Genomic DNA, 21,542 nt, shown 5'->3' on the forward strand with positions numbered 1-21,542 from the left:
ATCTAAGCTCTATAGCAAACATTTTTTTTTTTTTGAATGTTAGTTCTCCTCTTCTGAACATTTTTGATGTTCCGTTCTTATCTGCAGTGTGGATATTTCTTCCAGGTCTCCACAAGCGAGCAGCCGAAAGGAGGTGGAGCATCTTTGCTTTCTACAGAGGAGCATGGAGGAAAACAGAGCAGTTCTCGGGGAGTTGCTAATGACCAGCACGAAGCTGTGTCTTCATCTCAACACGTCCGACCGAGAAGCTGTCCTGACGGAGCAGAAGAGCCTACAGGAAAAGTGGACATCTCTGGAGAGGACCATGGAGCACGCTCTTCAACACACCAATGTCTACTTTCAGCAGAGCAGCAGTCTCCTGTCGGATCTGTCAGGTCTACAAGACTACCTGGAGATGACCAAGAACACTCTTGAAAGCATGTCCTTCTCAGATGGTCAGTGGAATTGGAAGGATGCACAGCAGCTTATGGAAGCAAATGCCAAAGTCAGAGGAGCCCAGCAGCAATACCTCCACTTCCAGCAGCTGTCCACGGAGCTGCTGGTCAGCTCACGCTGGGAGTATGAATCAAAGAATATTCATGATAGGCTCCAGGAGATCAAAGACATGCTTCACTTCATAGAGGAGTCGGTTTCTTCTCGGACCAAGAACCACAGCAACCCCATCATGGAGAAAGTGCTCACTGTGATGAGTGATGGCCTTACCTGGGCCAAAAAAACTGAGTGTGACATTGAGTGCAAGAGGAAGAGGGTGCCTCTTCTTCCTGAAGAAGTTCATTGGCAGTTCAGGGATCTGAAGAAGCTGCAGTCTGATGTGATAACAAAGCAGGACCAGCTGGAGACTCTGGTGGAAGAAGTTGTGGATCTCCTTCCATCATTGGATCAAGCAGAAGAGGTGCCCATCATCCAAACTTCCCTGGACAGCCTTGAGGAAGTCTCTAGGTCCACCTCTGAAAAGCTGTCCCAGGCCATAAAAGATGTAGAGTTTGCACTCCAGACCAGAGAAAAGCTTTCTGAGCAAATTGCTGACCTGGACTCCTGGATTGTGGCTCATTTACAGTTAGAAGTGTCAAGAACCACAGACGCTGAGCTCCGGAGTTTTTCCAAACTGAATCTTAGGCTTCACCAGATCCAAGGGACCCTCACTGAGGCAGAGAGGCAGGCAGCCATCTGTGAGGCTCTTCTTATGACAAGTAGGGACATTTCATCCGAGCTCAGTCCGACAGAGGCTTGTCAGCTTTTCGACAAGATAAAGAACCTCCAAGAAAACATTGCAGGCATCATCAGTAGAGCAAGGTTGAATAAAGAAGAAATGGAGGAGCTCATTCAGACCACAGATTCAAGGAAGAAGCACTTCACTGTTGTTGAAAAAGGCCTGAGACAGATGTCTGTGGACCTCTGCAGATATGTGTTCCCCATCACAAAAGAGTCTCTGCAAGCTTTAGAATCCTTAAAGTGCATGATGCTGGAGCACAAGTCCCAAATTGACCTTCTCATCCCATGGATTTCCCAAGAAAAGACAAGCAAACTGAATTCTGTTATTTCTGACCTTCAGAGCAAAATCCTTAGCCTGGAAATGAAAGCCAGAGGGCATGAGAGTTACCTGAACACAAGGAAGTGTGTGGACGAACTCAGGGAGAAGATTCATGGCAAAGTTAAAGACAACAGCAGGGATCTGCAGGAAATGTGTGAGACACTCCTGATCCAACTTCCTCTGATGAATACGTTGTGTAGGGAAGCTGGCTGCAAACTTCAGAGGATTTCTCCTGATCTGAATCCCTCACAGCTCATTGTGGAGCAACAGAGGCTCAAGCAAAGTGAGGAGAGACTTAGAACCTGGGAGACGTCTCTTGAAAACAGCATAGGACTCATCACATGTGAGGTGCTGAAAGACATGGACTTTCAATTAGAGAAAGAAGCCACTCAGAACTTCCTCACTGTCACCTTTGAAGAGCTACAGGATGTCCCCTCACTGAAACCAAATCAAAAGCTGATTGACCGTGAATACCAGAGAGTCGTGCGTTTGAAAAAGGTTGTGGAGTCCAGAATGAGAGTCTTGGAAGTCCTTCAGCAACAAGCACGGCCCAAAGGCCCAAAGTCTCAAGAGCTGATGGGTTTGATGAATGCAGTCCTCAAAGAGTGTGACCAACGGATGGTAAGCCTGAACTTACTTTCAAGTATTAGTTTGTATAAACACTGACAAGGAAAAGCATGAAACGACTACAGATAACAATTAGAACTCCATTTATCCCACAGTGGGGAAATTTGTTCTCCGCATTTGACCCATCCCCTGGGGGAGTGGTGAGCTGCAGACGAGGCGCGCTCGGGCACTATTTGGTGGTTCAACCCCCCCAATCCAACCCCCTAATGCTGAGTGTCAAGCAGGGAGGCATTGGGTCCCATTTTTTACCTTCCAGTTACAGGGCGGACACTCTAACGACAAGGCCACTGAGCTTAAGGGGAGCACAGTCCCCTTAAAGGACATCATGAAAATTAAACATGCTGTTTTAGTGTGCGTGGTAGGTGTACGGTGATGTACTTGTAAGAATAATGTACGTCAAATGCACTTGTGATGTGCGGATGATGATACGCTATAAAACACTCTAGTTGTTAGTAATGTGCGACAACGTGCTTATTCATGGCATGCCAATGCCACACGGATGGGTTGTACCATGATAGATAAGTTCTCTTGGGACCCCTGTAGGATAACCGTACAAACTCCAGTTTGATTTTCTAATGTCCTCATTTGTAACAGTCGGGGTGCAAGCATAAGACACACACTTATCACTCAAACAGCACTAACGGGCGCCTTGCACTAGATATTTAGAAAGAAAATTTGTACAGCACGTCTGCATCTCACCTACTTTACCCTAACTTACCCTTACGTGTTGTATAAGTGTTCTCTATGACCGGTCACATGCAGCACGGCAGAAGATAAAGATGCATGACCATTTTTGCTCAATGGGCTCAGAGTCTATGACCTTGATATTTCAAGCGGAACACCTGCGTTTCCTGTACAGGTGTGACCTTTGTTCACCTGAATCTCATAAGGGCAACTGTGGTTAAGCTTTTAGTGCTCTCTTTTTTAAGCCTAAAACGTTCTCTTTGCTCTTTTTTTGTTTTCCTTTCATTGCTGCCTTATTTATTTTATTTCTCAGTGAAGCCCCCTAAATCAGTTCTGTAAATAAAACCCTTGGATGCTAGGACGTACTAAAAGTGTTTCCCAGGAAAACCCTGACTTAGGCTGCATTAAAAGGAGCAAAGAAGAAAGAAAAAAAGTGACAGTACAAAAGTTCAGTACAAATCTTTTCCTGAAAGCCAGACATGGAAATGACATGACGTTTTATGCTCACAAGAACATCAACATGCAGCAGCAGGTTTTTCAGAAAATCACAGAGCTGTTGTTACATGCGTTCCTCATGTTTTGGTCAAAGCTGAAATCATTCATGGTGAATCAGTGAAACCGTTTCCTTCTGTTTCAGGAGTGTATCTGGCAGGCCAAGCAGCATCTGAGCAGCTTTATTGATGCTGTTAGTGATGCAGATCAGTTCCTGCGGAACACGGAGGTCTCACTGCTGCCCCCGCAGGGCCCCACTGGACCGTGCCGTGAATTTCTGAAGGAGACCCAGCGTGTTTTGACATCCTTTGAGAGGCACTTCCAGACCTACATTGAGCAGCTCCAGAACTGTGCAGCTTCCAGCAAATATCTATGCCCTGAAAAGCTGAAGCTGCTGCACGAAACTGTTGTGAGCCATCTCCTGGTGAGGAGCTCCACACTCCAGGCACAGGGCCACGTGAAAGAGGAGAGTCTCAGCAGGTGAAGATTCACAGATTACAGGTTGTAACAAACATCCACTGGTATTCAGAAAATGTCCTCCAGATCCATGTCCCCTTAACGTTTTCTGAGGAAACCTAAAACAATTAAACCAACATGAGGTAATATTGGTGTGCTGCACAAATACAAGTGTTGTTCTTGGTCCAGGAGTTTTTAGATTTGACATCCTTCCATGATGTAACATTATCACAGAGCATCCATTTCAATTGCTGTGCTGATGACAAACAGCTTTACTTTTTGGATTAATCAGGAGATCCGATAAAACTTCCCTCAGGAATTCAAAACCTATGATCACTTTAAAAGGAATTCATTTCCTCTTCAATCCTGCTGTCAGAAACCTGGAAGTCAGGAAGTTTTGACTTGATCCACAGGAACTCATTCAGTTTCAGGTCCCCTAGCCGGGACTTGAACCGGGCCTCCTTGCTGTGAGGCAAGAGGGCTAACCACTCCTTCATGTGCAGCCATTTTTTCCATAGCAACGTTTTTTTTATTTTTTTTACTTTCTTTGTGTAGCTTTTTGAGATGAGGTCATGAAAACAAGAACTTGTGCTACGGTCACATATACAACCTTCAGACTGGCTGCCGCAGCACAGTCTTTATGAAAGTCATTGGCATGGTCACGAATGCTGACAAGCGGTAGTCAAGCGTGGAAACCAGGTGGCAGCTGGGCGACCACAGGGCTGTGGTTGCCAGATTGCCGCCGGCAGCAGCTCTGATTGGACGATGTGTAAATGGATGGCAGCCATCCATATCAAATGCCACTGACTGGAAGCTGGGGGGTTTATAAAAAGCAGGCTGTCTGCACCACTGGTCATTCTGCACTTAGGTTTTAAGGAACACATTTTAATCTTGTCAGTTTACAAATTAAAAATTTTTTAGGCAGCTTGCCTTCCAACAAACCCAGCAAGGGCAAAGCCCCAGCGCCCAAGAAACAAAGGTCCAAGCGGTCCAACCACAGCACGAGTCTTTATCAGATAAAAAGCATCAAAGCCATCTCCCCATTTGGACCCACGGTGACTGGATTACCATCCGGTCACCGCCGGATCCCCGGTCAATGTCAGCAGCCCTCGTGGAGTGTCCGCGCTGCTGCTGTAAGATCTCAAACAATCAGACGGTGGGCGTGGCAGTCCCAAATTGGCAAAATATCAGACGATTTTGGGTACCTAAAAAACCCTCCTATCAGTCAGTTATGGGGCTGCTGCCTTCCTGCCACCCGCCTTTCAATAAACTGCCACCACGCGACTTCCAAATGTGCCCAGGCGGCATCTGACTGGTGTCAAAAAATCACCAGGTCACCTTTTCCTAATGTGTGTAAAAATGCAGCTGTGCAGCCACCTTCTGATTTTGCAGAAAAACTTGCATTTAGGTCTCAGAGCTGTGACCTTTTCTTACATGTTACCGCAGTGCTAACTGATCTAAATTGACATACAGTATCTGTTGAGCTTTTCTGTTGTACAACCATGACATCTTTCTTTCACGTAGTTGTGCAAAGCAGCACGCAAACTACACCAAGACCCAAGAAGAAATCCTCCTGAGAGTCAAGACTGCAGAGGAACGTCTGCTAGAGCTGGTCTCTCAGAAGATGACTTGTCTGGCTGACAGCACGAACCACAAGGAACAACTCACAGTATGCACACAACTGCCACCCACTGTCTTCTTTTATTTGACTCAACAAACCAGTCTTTATAACGTGATCACAAAACAAAAACACAAAGCCTTGACTGCCTGGAGGCTCTCTTGTTCAGGCCTTGTCTGAAGACATGGAGGCCCTGCTGAGGCGTTTTGGGGAACTAAGGGAGTGGTGTCCACATCAGAGCTGCTGCAGAACCAGGGAGACCAACGCCGCTGCTGTACGGAGGCGTGTGCTGGAGTTGCGTCTTTGCTCGAATGAGCTGGCCGCTCGCAGCAGACAAAAAGTCTCTGAATGGATTAGCGTCTCTCACAGTGTAAGAGGATCTAAATACAAAGTAAAATAGACAATACTAGTTATGTTACCTGAGCTTTTCATTCAGGTAAGTCTAAAACAGTGTAAGATCCCTGACAAAAGTTTGTGAATTTCTTCATTCAGCTGGAGAAAGCCTCTGAAATTCTGCAGCAAGTGGAGGCAGAACTTCCAGAGGGAGACGGCTCCAAGCTCTCCAGTGAGGACCTGCAGGACCGGCTGCAGTCCCTGGAGCAGTACCAGGAGCGCGTGGACTGTGAACACCGAGCCCTCTCTGGACTGGAACTGCGAACAGCCAGGCTGTTGGGTGTCCCTGCCCACCTGGGACAAGCTCCTCCCATCCCAGTCTGTCAGCAGCTGCAAGGAATGCAGGGCCGATACAGCAGGTGAGGCTGTCTGAGCTGCAGTTTCTGTTTTCATTTACAGCACGGTAACCTCACATCTAAATGAATGCTTTGGTAACTAAACCATTTTACTGAATTTGGGGCAGATTGTGTACCACGAGTTATGGCTTGTGTTTGATGTGGCGACAGCCCCACAGTTCTGGAGTGTGATATGAAGTGCTGTATATATATATTTTAGTTTAAGTTAACAAAATAGTTTTTGACTCAAAAGTTTAAGAAAGTGAATGAAAAATGTCAAATATTTGTGTTATTAACGTTAAAATACATCACGCAGTAGCCGCTGGCACTGCTGCCTCAGATCAACCGTTTACCGTTCCTAAACCATGTGACCTGAAACCGGAAAAGGCAGGTCTGATAGGACTCCACTGATTGGATAAAGACTTGTAACTTTTGAAGAAGAGGGAAAGCAGAAGGATATTTGGGCTGAACTGTGGTGAAGAGGGGCTGAGCATCACTGAATGTTTGCAGTGGGTGTGGCCTGAAGCTATAAAAAAGGGTCTCCTGTTGAGAAGGGGAACAAACACGATCAACCAATCAGAAAAGTCCTATAAGACCTAATTTAGTAGTTTCTTAATTTGTTTCATTTTTGAACATTTCATTTTGATTTCTGGAAATGACTTTTGTTTTTATTTTGTTTTTTATTTTTTTGGAAATACGTTTTGTTTTTTTGTTTTTCTAAAATTTATGTTTGGTTTTATTATTAGTTGTTTCTTTTTTAATCTGTTATGATTTTTAATGTGTTTTTGTGTTAAGGGATTTGATGGGATCTGCCCTTCGGGGCCACCGTGTCAAACACTCAAAAATGTAACCAAAACTGTAAAAGTACACCTCTGTTTTGACCACACCCACACTTTACCATGCAGTGAGCTTATTCTGATAGAGTTCATTTGTTTGATCCGTCCCACGAGTTCAATGCCACAACGCAGCAATGAACAGAAGCACTGGACACCCGGACTTTTAATCTGAAAGAATGAGATGAACTTGCTCTGCTTCATCGGTTCCTGACTAATCACGAGGAACACAGTGGTTTTTGTTCAGCAGAGACATGAGGTATAAAGCCGTCTTGGTGGCCTTTGTGACAGAAATGAAATTTGGTTGGTTGGTCGCAACAATCAGCCTCTGCTGCTCACAGCAGCCAATTGTGGATTCTGAAGGCCTCAGAAACATTCTGACATTGGTAACACAAGCTAGCTGAAACAGGGTTTAAAAGTCCTTTTAATGATATATTTATGAAAATAAAAACAACTAAAAGAACATTTCTTTTTTTTTTTTTTTTTTTTTTTTTTTTTTTTTTTTTTTTCTTTAACTTGTCCTGTCCAACAGCTAGGCAGACAGATGAGAGCTGAGGGCCTCTTGGGTTGGACATATTTTACTTTAACAAGAGGGGTTATTAATCTTCAGACAAACCAAAGGTATGTCTGAATAAACCCCTTTTGTAATTGAGGCTAAACTTTATTAATTTCAAACATGTCTGAAAATCTTTGGTGTTGGACCGGACGGAAAAGGAAAGAGGGGAAGAAGAGAGAGGGACGTTAGAGAGAGGGGGGGTAGGGGGTGATAATAGGAGGGGAAGGGGGATAAGACCATGAAGCAGCATAAAGCAACAAGTTTACTGGTTGTTAATCATTATGGTAAGGTTCAAATGTAAAAAAAAACAAACAAAAAAAAAAGGGGCGGAGCCTGTCCACACACACACTCAAATGTTATAAACACACCTGTTAGTTGCAAAAATGTCCACCTGTCGACATGTACACAAAACAGATAGTGTTCACACGCATACTTATGCCTTAAAACCAACTAGTGTGAAATATTTCAGTCATTCAGTCTGTTGAGCTGACACCTGTGCTCAGGTGAGTGTTTATGTTCTTCTAAAATGGATGGTGGAACGTGAAAAGAAGGAGGGAGAGTGCCCAGCCATCCCCACCCCAAGACCCCCACCGCACCAGCAGCGGCAGCCGGATTCCCCCCAACACCACACGGGAACCGGCAGGGAACAACCGCCGCCCGGGCGACCAAGCCCGCCACCCAGGCCAGGGCCAGCAGGGCCGCCGCAAGGCCCCCAGAGCCAGAGAGCAGGGAGGCACGGAGGGAAAGAGGGCGCCGCCCCAGCCCAACCAGGAGAGCAGCCCCCCCGCCGCGCCGGGAGAACCCAACGCAGGGCCCCACCGGAGAAGGACGCCCACAGCCCCAGACGAGCACCCCACCACCACCCAGGAGTTCCGGGCATCCCCCCGCCCCAACCCCAGGTACGGGCCAGGACCCCCCAAGGGAGACCCACTCCGCACTCCAGGCAGCCATCCGCCCGGCCAACGGTTGGTCCAGGGAGGAGCGAGGCAGGGGCCCGCCGCCCCCGCCCAGGAGGGGGGAACCCCGGGGAAAAAAGAGGGCCCACAAGGGGTGTTGTAAATATGGCCCGACCAGGCTCGGCCACAGTTGGAAATTTGGCGGGGCCCAGCACTCAGGAGCAAGGACCAGAACCCGCCCCCCAGGGACACGAACACCCCCGGCTCAGATGTAATGTGAACCCCCCCACCGCGCGGAGAGAGCACCGCCGGGCCCAGGAAGCCAGCACCCCGGGGACACAGCCGCCGTTGCAAAGGGGCCCGTACCCCCCACCAGGGAAGAGGCAGGGGACAGATGGTCCTAGGTCCCACCTTCCTTGCAAAATGTGTGTGCGTGTATGTGTGTTTGAGAGAGTGTGTGTGTGCATGTGTGTGTGTTTATGTTGGGATGTATATATTGAGGGGGGAGGGGTGTGTGTACTAAGGGGGGTGCGGTTAAAATTGGCGGGTAGGGCACTAAGGGGACGTCTCCTGATTACTCACAGTGACGTCCCCTCACCCTCCCCACCAAGGGGCCCTAAATGTCTAAGGTGCGGTTAAAATTGGCGGGTAGGGTGCTAGGAGGACATCCGCTGCTTGCTGGCAGTGATGTCCAAGCACCCCCCCTACCAAGGGCCCTACATGTCTAAGGTGCAAATAAAACCGAAAGAGGGGGGGCCCACTCCATACGGCAACCACAGGAGGGGGGTCACTGCCTAGTAAACCCCCCCCCCCCCAAGGCTCATCGCAGGCTAAGCCCCCCACCCCCTCACCCTATTATGAGGTTATATGAGGAAGGGGGTAAGTTGGGGACAGATGATAGACTGTCCCCCGGTGGTCAAACAGCCGTCCCCCGCCCCCCCCCCCCCAGCAAGGGGGCCAGGCCCACCCAGCCCCGGGGCCCCACCCCCGGAGGCGCAGACACCCCAGGCCCAGCACCACCACCCCCACACAGAGAGAGGGGAGCCAGAAAGCGCCGGCCCCCCCCGGAGCAAGCCCAGGCCCCCACCCCCAAACGCCGGCCCTAGAAGAGCTCTGGTCAGGCCTCGACGGGACCGAGGCAGCCAACCGGCCGGGGAAACCGCAGATGGCCTCAGCGGAGACCCCGACCCGTCAACCCCCCCTGCCCCGTACCAATAGTGCCCCCCCCCCTCCCCCAGAATGCCCCCCCACAGGACAGGGCCGACAAGACCCCCGCCCCACCCCACCCCCAGACCCCGCAGCCGAAGCGGATGACACCCAGAGCGACCGGGGGCCCCAAGAGGGTTGTCCCGTCCCGCCCCAGAGCCAGGGAAGGGCCGATCCCAGCCCCAGGTGTAGACGGGAAGCCCATCCAGCGCCGCTGGGCCCCCCCCCCCGAGCAGCGCCCCCCGCCAACCCCCCCCAGCACAGGCAAAGGGACCACCCCCCCAAGCCAAGCCAGACCACCACCCCACCCCCCCCACCACGCACCCCCACACCCAAGGCCAGAGGACCACGCAGCGCCCCAGGCCGCCCCACCCAGGCGCCGGACCCGACCCCCCGACCAACGGAGCCCCCACCACCCCCGGCCAGGCACCGGAGGCCCCGACCCCCACCCCGGCCCACGGCAGAAGGGCAAGGAGCAGCGACGACCATGCCCCCCCCACCCCCTAAGTCACGGAGTTAGCTATGGGAGACCAGAGAGACCGAATTCTTTCAAAGTTACTTGAACTTTGGGCTGACATTTTTTCCAAGCTGATATGATCAAGCAGCAGATTTCTGTGTTGACTTATATTTATATTTTTTTTGCTTTTCCAATTTATTAAAATAGTTTTTTTAGCAATGCAAAGAGTTATGAAAATGATAGAGCCTAATCCTCCTTCTACATCGATGGCACTCATGTCACCAAGCACACAAAGTGACGGTGAAGCTGTGATTGAAACCTTAAGCCAGACTGATAGATCGGCACATACCTGCTGCCAGAGAGCCTGGACAGGCGTGCAGAACCATAGTGCATGCATGTAATTGTCGGGTAGATTACTGTCACAGTGCTGACAAATGTCTGAGTTACTGAGACCCATCTTGAACATCCTCTGTCCAGTGTAGTAAATTCTGTGAAGAGTTTTGAAATGGATTAGCTGCAGATTTGGATTTTTTGTCATTTTAAAGGTGTTTAGACAAAGTTCTGACCAAAAACTTTCATCTGTGCTAATGCTCAAATCCGCATCCCATTTTGTTGTCGGAAGTGAAATATTGTTATCTAAATTACATAAAAGTTTGTATATTTTGGAGAGAGTTTTATTCATTGAGAAATTGATCAGAGTGGTAACTACATCTGGTAGCTTTAAATCGTTGTCTCTGTATTTAAACTTTTTAGTAATAATTGATTTAAGTTGCTGATATTCCAAGAAGTTATATATTCCATGTTTGTCTTGAAGTTCCTGGGGAGTTATGAATCTTCTATCAATAATTATGTGCTCTAGTTGTTTTATGCCCCCTGCTTGCCAAGCTGGGAAGTGGATAATTTTTTTGTTTATGAGGATGTCTGGGTTGTTCCAGATGGGTGTCATTTTGCACGGTTGAATTGATGATTTTGATATTTTGAGAAATTCCCACCAGGCTGTTAAAGTGGCATTTATATTAATACTTTTGAAACAATCCTGTTTTTTAACTATTTGACTAATAAATGGAAGATCTGACAGGTTGATCTCTAAAAGAACATTTCTAACTAAACTGAGGCCAGCAGAAAAAGCCTCACTGACGATCCATGTCTCCATTTACAGCCAGGAATCTGTTCTTGCTTCCACTAATGATTACAATAAGATGTTCACGCGTGTTTCCTGTGCTTTTCTTTGTCAGTGTGAAGCAGAGGAGTAAGGAGGCGCTGCTGTCAGCCAAGCAGGAGCAGGCGGACAGGGAGAAGGTCCGTGAAGATCTGCAGGTTGTCAGTGCTTGGATGGAGGCCGCAGGTCGCCTCCTACTGGCCGAAGGGGAGGACAGCAGCACCCAGGTGAGACTCAGCTGAGCGTTACCTTCAGACAAGTTGTTGGCAGCTGTTTGTGAGTGTGCTCACCAGAAACAAATGAGTTCCAAAGTTTCATATTTAAACTGTTGATGGGAGATATTGGGTCCCCCCCCCCCACGTCTGTTTATTGATGCGTTCTGTCTCTTCTTGCGTTCAGTTGGTGTACGGGCAGCTGGACGCACACAAGGCTTCACTGCAACGTATCACAGAGAGCCTCCAGATGAAATACAAAGACAATGACACTTTGGTCCCGCTGGAGATTGAAAGTCAACTTCAGGAAGTCACAAATTCACTTGGTCAAATAGAATCAAAGGTATGCCATGTGGGGGGTTCAGAGGCCCCTTAAGGACACAGAAGTTCACTCTGAGAAAGTTTAAGGTGGAGATGAGCTTGTCATTTTAATCCTTATTTTCCGTCTACTGACATGCCTGTATGGTTTCTTGCTGGCTGTGTTCGGACACTTAATACAAAACATTATTGCAGCGATGTCCATCCTATAGTCTAAGTACGTTAGGAATGCAAAGAAAACGTTAGATTGGATCATTTCTTCCTGGAACCTACTGCTTCCTGCAGACTGGAGGAACATGAATGTTTGTCGGCATCACCGATTCAGGCTAAGTAGCCTGCATGCTTGTTGTAGCGTCATTGTCATGTGACTTGTGTGCGTCTGCCAGGTGGGCGAGGTTTTGAGGAGGAGCGGTCCAAACTACAGGCTTGGGGTGAAGCTGTCTGACATCCATGCTGGTCTGACGTCAGTTCAGAGAAGACTGGAGGAGAGAAGCCCCAGTGTGATGGAGGCAAAGGTCACACAGAAGGTGCGTGTTGTTAAGTGGTTATTATAAAGCTATAATCCTAAATCTATTATGTCCAATCCACAATTCCAAACCGGGAACACTAAAACTTTTAGGCTGTTTTTTGTACTCCATTGTGTCAGCTGGGATTGAAGGTTATGTCTTCCCCTTTTTGTCCGTTCGAAGTGCGTTTGGGATGAGCTGGACTTGTGGCACTCCCGTCTGGCAGCGCTGGAGGTGGCTGTGCATGATCTGGAGGAGCCACAGGAGGTGCTGGTCTTCACAGAGAGACTGGTTGAGGTCCAGCAGCTCTACTCCCTTCTGGCCAAACAGGCTGAGCAAAGGACCACCCTCCTCAGCAAGGTGACAGCAGCACACGCTGGACTCTGAGTCTAACACGTTTTTGTAGTTTCTCCTCATATTTTACTTCAGAGCTCCTACTTCACTGGAGGGTTCCATCCCATCCTTTTCCCCTTGTGACTTAAAAGAGGTTTATCCCTTCCTATCATTTGCTCTTTTGGAGTTTTTTTTTTTTGATGACTTGTCTGCAGCCTTTTAAACAATGGAGTTAAAATGAATGTACAAACATCTGTGGAGAGGCTGATGTCACCCTCTGTGGAAAGAACCAATGTCAGTGATGCTTCCGCCTGCCACGATGATGACAAAGATGGCGAGGGTGACGATAACATTTTCAATGGCATGGAGGACTATGAGAACAAATAAGACACAAACTTGACGACAACGACGATGAGGAAGAAACCAAAGTAGCAGATCATGGTGATGGTTCTGATCTGCTTCTTCTCTCACTGCTAAAGTGACGGACATATATTTTTATTTTATTTTATTTTTTGTCCGTCTTTATTGTGGCAGTTCTAACAAATCTTTTCTCCTATTCCAGCTGTTCTGGTGTTTTTGTGCTCATTTGCTTCCAGTTTTGTCATCGTCGCAATGACTAACTGCTTTTCCTGTCCTTAAAGAGATGCCCCAGTGTTTTTATGTGTGTCTCTGCTCTCTCCCCTTAAAACCCAACTGGTCACAGCCTGGTCCCCCTAACTGAGCCCTGGTTCTGCAGGAGGTGTCTTTATTTTATCATTTAGGGGGAGTTTTTGCTTTGTATGTCACCCATTGATTAGAGGGATTACATGGAACACCCTTCAATGTAATCTGGTCATGATACTGAAAGAGTATCTACAGTCTACTTTTATTAAAAGGATCTGGAGTGAATTGGATTTTACCAACTGGTAATATTTTAGCTCATTCTCGTGTTTTTTGCCTTTGATGAAGGACCTTAAGACCAACTCATTTGTTAACATGGACTATAAAATAGTTGGAATTCAACTGAGTTATGTTCAATTCATAATCACCATGATGATGATTCAGAGCGAAAAGCTCTGTCTCCTGCAGCACAAACCTCTGGTCTGTGTTTCTCTTCAGGTTCCTGCATGGCTTCAACAGCATAAGGAGATGATCTGCAGCTCTGAGAGCTGGATGGCTGAGGCGCGCACGTGGCTGGCTGCGCCGTGCACTTACACCACGGCCAAATGTTTGAGGAACCACGTCAACGCTCTGCAGGTCTGCCCCCTTGCGTCATTCTACGCTGTTTTTTGTTTCAAACCTTTTGGTGAAAACGTTTTCCTCTGCATTGCAGATCGTCCTGAACGACGCGGCCCAGATCCAAGCCACGCTGCAGAGCTTCACCTCTGTACTGACGGAGATGTCGCAGGTTTACGACACCATAGTCCTGCAGGAGCAGCTGGATGAGGCCAGCCTTCAGGTGTCGGCTGTGCAGGACAGCTTTAGCGCGCCGCTGCATCAGCTGGAGCACGCAGCCGCCGTGAGTCTTCCTTCCTGCACACCCTCATCCCTCTCCTGCTTCGAAGTCACATTCCACGGAGTTCTGCTTTTGACGTCTTTGCAGGAGGCGGAGGCCATTGAGAGGGAAGTGAGGCAGATGGAGAACGAAGTGGCTGACATCAAGATGTTGCTAACTTCTCCTGAGACGTTCCCCAGCCCCAGAGAGAGTCGACTGAAGGTAAAGCCGTGAAGATGCAGGTCTTCCATTCTACACAGACATGCTCAGCTGTGTTGGGCACAAGCGGCGTTTCACTGGAACGCACTAGATGTGATAGTCTTAGGCAAACCCAAAGCAAGCCAGGTTGGTGCGTATCATAAGATTCAGTGGCGATTGTCCATGAATGGTTGCTTTGCACGTGTCGTCGTTCTGAACAGATGATTGAGCAGAGGATTCAGTCCATGAGGAGAACAGTTGCTGAGATCCAGAAATGCAAACCGGGCCTTTGTCTCCCGCTGCAAGCTGAAAACACTCTGAGCGTCTTCACAGTCGTGGATCAGCTGCAGACTCTGCTGATGGAGCTGGAGAAGGTCAGTCACTCCTTCAGACAGACAGACAGACAGACTCCAGGCCTTTCTGAGCCTTCTGTCCCTCTGGGTTTGCAGAAAGTTCCTGCTCTGTTCATCCAGCAGCCTCAAACTCCGGTTCAGACCAAGACGTCATCCAAGCCGCAGGAGTCCACTGAAGACGTCGAGGTAAGACAGAAATCTTCAGTGTGAATGTCAGAGATTACCGTCTTATGGGAGCGGTGTTGAGCGGTGTGATCACATCATGATCCGCTCTGCACTTTTGCAGGAGGAGCAGGGCCAGATCAGGATTGCGCATTTTGAGGAGGACCCACTGAGGAGGTCTGGTGGCATCCTGCAGACCGTGGAGCAGTCTCCACTTCAACAGAGTCAGCCCCTGAAGCCAGACACCTCTGAGGTAGGAACATCAGATCTGCACGTCATTAAAGGCTATTCTGCACAATTACATGCTTATGCGCGCTCAGAAAAGGGCTTTACCTGCAGCTCTTTGATCTGAAGGAAAATTAAAACCTGTGGTTATGAAATCGAGACATGAGCCGGAGCTTTAGGACCAAACAGAATTTCAGACTTGTAGTGAAACATGTCCATGTCTCCGCTTTGTCTCCTTTACCGAAGCTGTAAAAGAAAAACAGCGCTAAACATATAGGAAGTGGTTATATCCTAACAATTCTAAAAATGTCTAAATTAGGAACATTATTGGTTAAAACAAAGAGCCACTGCTTCATTCACAGTCCCAACTATTTTCTTTTAGCTCATTAAACTGCAGATCTTTTTCTAAATGGGGACTGAATGGAAAACCTGCTTTTTTTCCTCCTTTTGAATATCTGAAAAGCATTGAAAATGTGATTATGCCCACTGGAGTTTGATCCGTACGTAAAATAAATCTGAATTTGTTAGCATGTTATTGTAAAACAGCTGTTTCAGTTGACACGCATGACGCTCGGACCAGCTATCATCCATCGTGACGTCACTTCTGAGGGATTCTTAGACTTACTCTGATGAAGAGGTGCATGGTTCAAACTAAAGCAGATGCCCCCCCTGCGTGTGAGAGACCAATTTCTATTGTCGCCCACAATATTCAAAATAACTTTAGCTCTCGGGAGGATTTTCTGGAACAGTTCTGTCTGACAGGAAAGGCTGATATTAGTGAGCCATCATGCGGTCACCTGCAGCTTCAGGTAGTAAGGGGCCGACCTTGCAGGCGTCTTCTCATGTACATATAAATGGATAAAACCTAAACAGCAGAGTCTCTCTCTGACTCTTACAGAGCTGTTTTGGAACAAACGTTTTTTGCTGATTTGCAGCAGAAATCAGCAAAACTGAGCATTTAAAGCCTTGGTTACATGTCCCGTACAGGTGTTGTTTTGTATGGGTGCAGTGGGTTGTCCAGGCCCGTGGAGGGTCATAGGGAGGAGCGATTGCATCTTCAGGGGAGTGCGGGTGTATCTTGAGGCTCGTACAGCCGCCTCAGGGGACGTCGTGAAAATGGAACGTACCATTATAGAAATGTGCAAAACTTCATTAAAATTCTAGAAATGTAAAAAGCAAATGCAGGGTTGAATGTTATATTGCTGAATAAAAACGAAAATTAAAGGGTAATGATTGACCCCAAACAATATTAATAAAGAAATTATCAAAGTTTAGCATAAATGAAGTGAAAACAGCACAATAACAAAAAATATATTTTGGTGAAAAATGCCAGCGCTGGGTATCGAACCAGCGAGCTTCTGCACCAAGGATTCCCCATGTATTTCAATGGAGGCAAAAATCCTGGAAAGTTCAAGATCTCTCCTGGTCAGGCTGGGTAGGATCTGGTTCTCCTTATGATCACATGGTTCACTTTGGCAGAGTGCACGTATCTCCACCCCCACGTGCACGTGCACACTGCCACACTGCTCCCTGTCTGCTCCATCCCTCCTCCTAACCCACAGTGTATTGATGGACAGATGTCTTCCGCTCATCTTAGTGTCAGAATTTCCTGCTTGGATGTAATATTTATCTTTTTGCACATCTAACATAAATGTTTCACAGCTTAAAATAATAACCTATTCAAATTAGCAACTCAGCACTTGTAACCCCTCACTTTCTCCCTCTTTATTTCATTTTCTTCCACCCCCCACGCCCCCCCCACACTTTCCCCCTCTCCCTCCCCTTTAATAAAAAGAAAATGTTTTTATACTTAAAACACAAAATGTAACAAATAAACAAAAAATAATTTTAAAAAAGGCATTCATACAAATTTACAGCCTGGCCATTCGAAGCTTCATAACCTCTTTTTGTAAAAGTGAAACCTGTCCAACACAAAAGGCCGTCAGCGCTCATCTGATTGCTCAGTTGTTGGGCAGAACAAGTTAAATAATAATAATAATAATAATAATAATAATAATAATAATAATAATAATAATAATAGAAAAAGAAAAGTTCAAGGATGTGAAGGACCAAAAGTCATTTGAATACTTGAATGTTAAAATAGGTGAACAATTGTAGAAGTTAAGCGCCAAAAAAATGTAAGAAGATAGTAAAATAAAGAGAGAGACAACAAAACAATGAGTTGAATGTTTTATAGCATTCAGCCAATGACACTGTTTCCATTAAATTATTATTATGTGAAAAAACACTAAACAATAATGAATAAGTCATTCCGTAACATGGCGACGGATGTGACCAATACTTTGATTGACAGCAGATCCATTCACATTTCTGCCGCGTCACTAGCGCTCATCATCATCTATCAAAGGAGACGTCGGCGTCTTCTTCAGACCGTGGAGCGGCAGCTCCTTACACGTGGGAGGGGCGGCGGATGAAGCCATTTTGGGAAATGGCGGTTGGTGGTTTTCCAGAGGAGCTGTGGATCCAACAATTCCACATGACATGCTCAACTTCTGATGAGCTGTGTGACGCTGTGGGACCTCTGGTATCTGGTTATCGGTCACGTGACTCATTTCATAAAAAGAAGTGTTTCCATTGCAGTTTTGCAAAATGTGTCCACTTCTAAACCCCTCAAAAACCACCTCCTCTAAGCACAGAAGCTTTTCTCGAGAAATGCAATTTTTTTAAGACATATTCCCGTTTCCATTAGGCGACTTTATTAGCCCAAATTCAATGTGCGCAATTTCATGGTCAATGGAACGCACCATTGTGTGGTAAATGTTGTGCAGCCCTTATGATATACGGTGATGCTGTATAAGCCTCACTAGTCATTAGTACAGGTCACTGACCGCACGTGAACGCCGCACCACAACCTTCATATTTCATTCAGACCACCTGCTTTCCACGTACTGATTTGCCAATTTTTCCAAATGTATCCACCCCTAAGGACAGTTGGGACTAAGGCTTAAGCACTGTTTAGTCGTTGTTTTCAGGTGTGTGTTAAAGCATCACGTGATAAGAAACCCACACATTTATGGCGAGAGGTTTCTCACACCTCTGTGGGGCGAATGTCCCGGGTTCCTAAAAACCAGTGTTGATGTGCACACGCGCCTGTCTCCCTGTCAGGCCGCGGCCCGGGCGGACCAGAGGGCAGCAGAGGGAGGCAGGGAGGAGCTGAGGGGGGAAGATGATGAAGAAAGCGTTTTGTGGAGGCTCTTCGGGTCTTTCCTGGGAGCCCCCTCAAAGGTAAAAAAAAAAAAAAAAAGGGGAAATCTTCCGTCTGATCTCCACAGAACTCAGAGCATCCCTTCAACGGAGCCGGTTTGGTTGATATTTCAGACAAACTGTGCATTTTGTGGTACAAGCACCAAATTAGGGATGGATGTACCTTAGGATCCCCAGTCTCAGAAAAGCAGAAAAACTACAAAATGGCGGCCATTTGTAAAGAAAGATACACTTAATTATTACAGAAAATATTCTGTCTTTTTGCCCCAGCCTCAACAATATGGGCTGTCTTTGAACTAGAGGGGTACCTACAGAATACTATTATATGTATGTTACATATTTGTATATATATTTTAAAATCTTGAATTTCCTTGTGGCTAACAAGCTTTTCTTCACAGAGTTGATTCTGAAGTAAATCCATGCCAAATGTGGGGCTTTTACCACGAAATGCACAATTATTTAAAAAACCGGCTCCACTCTAACTCCTGAATATAAAATAGAGATTGATTGTTTTTTTTCCCCAGAAATATATGAGACAACTAACTTCAGACAAACATTCGGTAACCAGGCTCAGCTGGTGTTACATTTTCTGGGTCACTCTGCCTGGCTTCAATCCTCCCGGTCTTTCTTTCACCCTATTAACTTCTTCTGACTTCACCTTCTTTTTCATTAAGACTTGATTCTGATCCTACACCCACATCTTTACTCTGTCCTGATGTTTGCTTTTATTTCCTCCATGACTGCATCTCTGCTGTCCTGCCTTTGGTTCCACTAGAGGGCAGTGTTGCACAGTGTTAAACATTTCAGAGCGGATTCTGATGCATTTGCTTTGTTGGTCTGTGTTTTGGTCCAAATCTGTTTTGTGTCTCTGTCGGTGTCAGGCTTCTGCAGCCGTCTGTGAAGAATCTGGAGCCGGAGGGAAGCGGGAACTCGCTGCAGCTGACACACAGGTGACACCACAACACCTGCACACGCATCGTGCATCAGGTTCCTGTGTTACAAGAACCAAAGAAAACAAAAATGCTCAGTGTTGCAACAAAATGTTAACACACTGTAATTAACATTTAATTAAGTGTTTTATACATTTTGGGATATTTGTTATTTGTGAGAATGTGAATAATTATGAATTGAAGGGACAGCATTTGTCAACTCAGTGTGTGGTTGGTGGTTTGACTCCTTGGTGTATTTGGGCAAATCCTAAAGTTCCTAAAGTTGCTCTCTTTGTGAGAATCTGAGATCATTTGTGTTTACAAGTGACGGTATAGGTGCACAATGTTATGACGCATTTACTGATATGTGTTAATCCAAACCAGTTACCAGTTTTTCTTACACATTCTTTAATTAGTTGCTACAGATTTTGGTAGTAAGTTCCCCCACAGCCTTTTTTTCTGTTATAAAATATAATTGTGAAGAAGATATCCTAAAGATGCAGGAGTATAAATTTGAATAAGACAAGAAAACTCTTAATTTGTCCCTCAGTGGAGGAATATCCAAGCCTTACAGTTTAGAGCAAATTAAGAGGGCAGCTTTTCAGAAGACAGGAATTGCTTGTAACTTTGTGTAACATGGTTTCTTAACAGTAAAGGTGTGTGTGTGTGGGTGGGGGGGGCTCTGGTAACCTCTGAAGATGTGGTGAGCTGACAGACTCCTCCCACTGACCTGACTGATCTTCTAACCCTGCTCATGTTTCTTTAGGGTGCTCAGGGCTCCACTGACTCCATAGAAGCAAGTTCACCTGAAGCGTTGTCAAACGCCGCGGCCACAGTCAGAATTCAGACCGCGTCTGAGAGCGCGGTAGACACAGCCTCGACCGAGAACGTCTCCAAGGCCGACTCTAGATCCCAGCAAAGATGTGCAGTCTCCTAGTTGTGGGAACATTTCCTAACACTTTTGAAGATGGCCTCCATGCCACCTGAAGTAAAGCTAGAATGATCTTTTTTCTCTTCTTTTGAAACCAGCCTTACAGGATTCTTCAGACTCAGATTATTGGGTAGCAGCTTTTTCTTCCAGAAGCTATCTTCAAATACTTTTAAAAACATTTTTTTTTTTTACTAAACTTGTATTTAAATCCCCACTGTGCCTTATTTTTGAGTATTTCTGGATCAAAAAACGGGTCTGGACAACAGTGGTTTTGGATGGAGTTGAAGCTCTGCCGCCGTCCTCTGAGAAACATGACTGGTTTAAGTGTGGACAAGCGTTTTCATCCGCACGTTTGTTTGGTTCTGTGCTGAAGGAGCAAAGATGAAGCACTGCTGAGCCAGCAGGATCACCACAATCTGAGCAGTGTGTGTCGAAAACGCAGCCATGAGCACAAAGATGAACACACTTTAGTGTGAGAGGCGGATGTTTGGACTGTGACTTTTGGAGCATGGAGCTTTATGTTGACGAGTCACCAATGACTCAGTGAAAGGCCACATTTGGTGAGCTGTGTTTTATACTGTATTATAGATTTATGAATGAGCCTCCTTCAGCAGTAAAGTGTAGAGACTGTGTGTGAAAGTGAATCTGCATGTGCACCTCCACTTCCATCAGTGGAACTAATAAAGAGCTGATCTGACTGGCGTGATTAATCGAGTGTTTGTCACCTTAATGGACCGTTGTTTTCTGAAACAGCCTGATTGTTGCACTGAGAACACACACACACACACACACACACACACACATCCACACACGCACACACACACACACACACACACACACATGTGGCAGCATCTCAACAGTAGCGGATCCTCTCATGGGTAAGAGTCTGAGCTGGGGCGCCGACAGAAATTTGTGGTCGCTGCACCCGGCTGTGCTTTAACCCTTGTTCTATCTTAGGTGACCCCACCCTTACTTTGACGTGTTCTCCCTACCATGACAAAGGTGGATAAAGGTGGAAAGATTTCATGTAATCCATGGACACCAGTGAAGATCACAAATCATTGAAGAAAAAAGGTTCAGCGCACTGTCTAGACCACATGTGTCAAACTCAAGGCCCGCGGGCCAAATGTGGCCCCCATGTCATTTTATGTGGCCCGCGAGAGCATAAAAGTTTTTAATTTCTTAAAATAAAAATTGGTGTGTATTTATTCATATCTAGGGGGAATCGGACTTGAAATACCAGATTATTCAACTATACATTAGGACTTAAACACTGTCCATATAACCTAACCTGACAGAATCAAATGTTAAAGAATTTATTCTAGAGTAACAAGCAAACATATGTTTTTCTATGCAACCATAATAGTCACTTTAAAAAGTTATAATAAATACACAATGAGTTATTTAACATTAAGGAGTAGTTACATCTATTT

The 21,542-nt window shown here is 46.4% G+C and overlaps 1 protein-coding gene across 3 annotated transcripts in view; it reads left to right on the forward strand.

Moving 5' to 3' along the window:
• syne2b (spectrin repeat containing, nuclear envelope 2b) overlaps positions 1-21,542 on the forward strand; it is a 129,444-nt gene that overhangs the window by 33,978 nt on the left and 73,924 nt on the right. For 2 of the 3 annotated variants that reach the window (XM_023951859.2, XM_078940797.1), the window contains exons 39-55: positions 106-2,152; positions 3,480-3,814; positions 5,315-5,459; positions 5,578-5,778; positions 5,901-6,160; positions 11,320-11,470; positions 11,643-11,798; positions 12,160-12,300; positions 12,463-12,639; positions 13,711-13,848; positions 13,925-14,110; positions 14,195-14,308; positions 14,506-14,658; positions 14,734-14,823; positions 14,924-15,052; positions 18,151-18,270; positions 19,131-19,199. In XM_023951859.2, coding sequence (XP_023807627.2) covers positions 106-2,152; positions 3,480-3,814; positions 5,315-5,459; positions 5,578-5,778; positions 5,901-6,160; positions 11,320-11,470; positions 11,643-11,798; positions 12,160-12,300; positions 12,463-12,639; positions 13,711-13,848; positions 13,925-14,110; positions 14,195-14,308; positions 14,506-14,658; positions 14,734-14,823; positions 14,924-15,052; positions 18,151-18,270; positions 19,131-19,199 — 4,612 coding nt within the window. The remainder of the gene's footprint in view (positions 1-105; positions 2,153-3,479; positions 3,815-5,314; positions 5,460-5,577; positions 5,779-5,900; positions 6,161-11,319; positions 11,471-11,642; positions 11,799-12,159; positions 12,301-12,462; positions 12,640-13,710; positions 13,849-13,924; positions 14,111-14,194; positions 14,309-14,505; positions 14,659-14,733; positions 14,824-14,923; positions 15,053-18,150; positions 18,271-19,130; positions 19,200-21,542) is intronic. The other variant, XM_078940799.1, reaches the window with a different exon arrangement.

The sequence above is a fragment of the Oryzias latipes genome, chromosome 22 (genome assembly GCF_053564925.1).
Source record: "Oryzias latipes strain Hd-rR chromosome 22, Olatipes_Hd-rR_3.1".
Lineage (NCBI taxonomy): Eukaryota > Metazoa > Chordata > Actinopteri > Beloniformes > Adrianichthyidae > Oryzias > Oryzias latipes.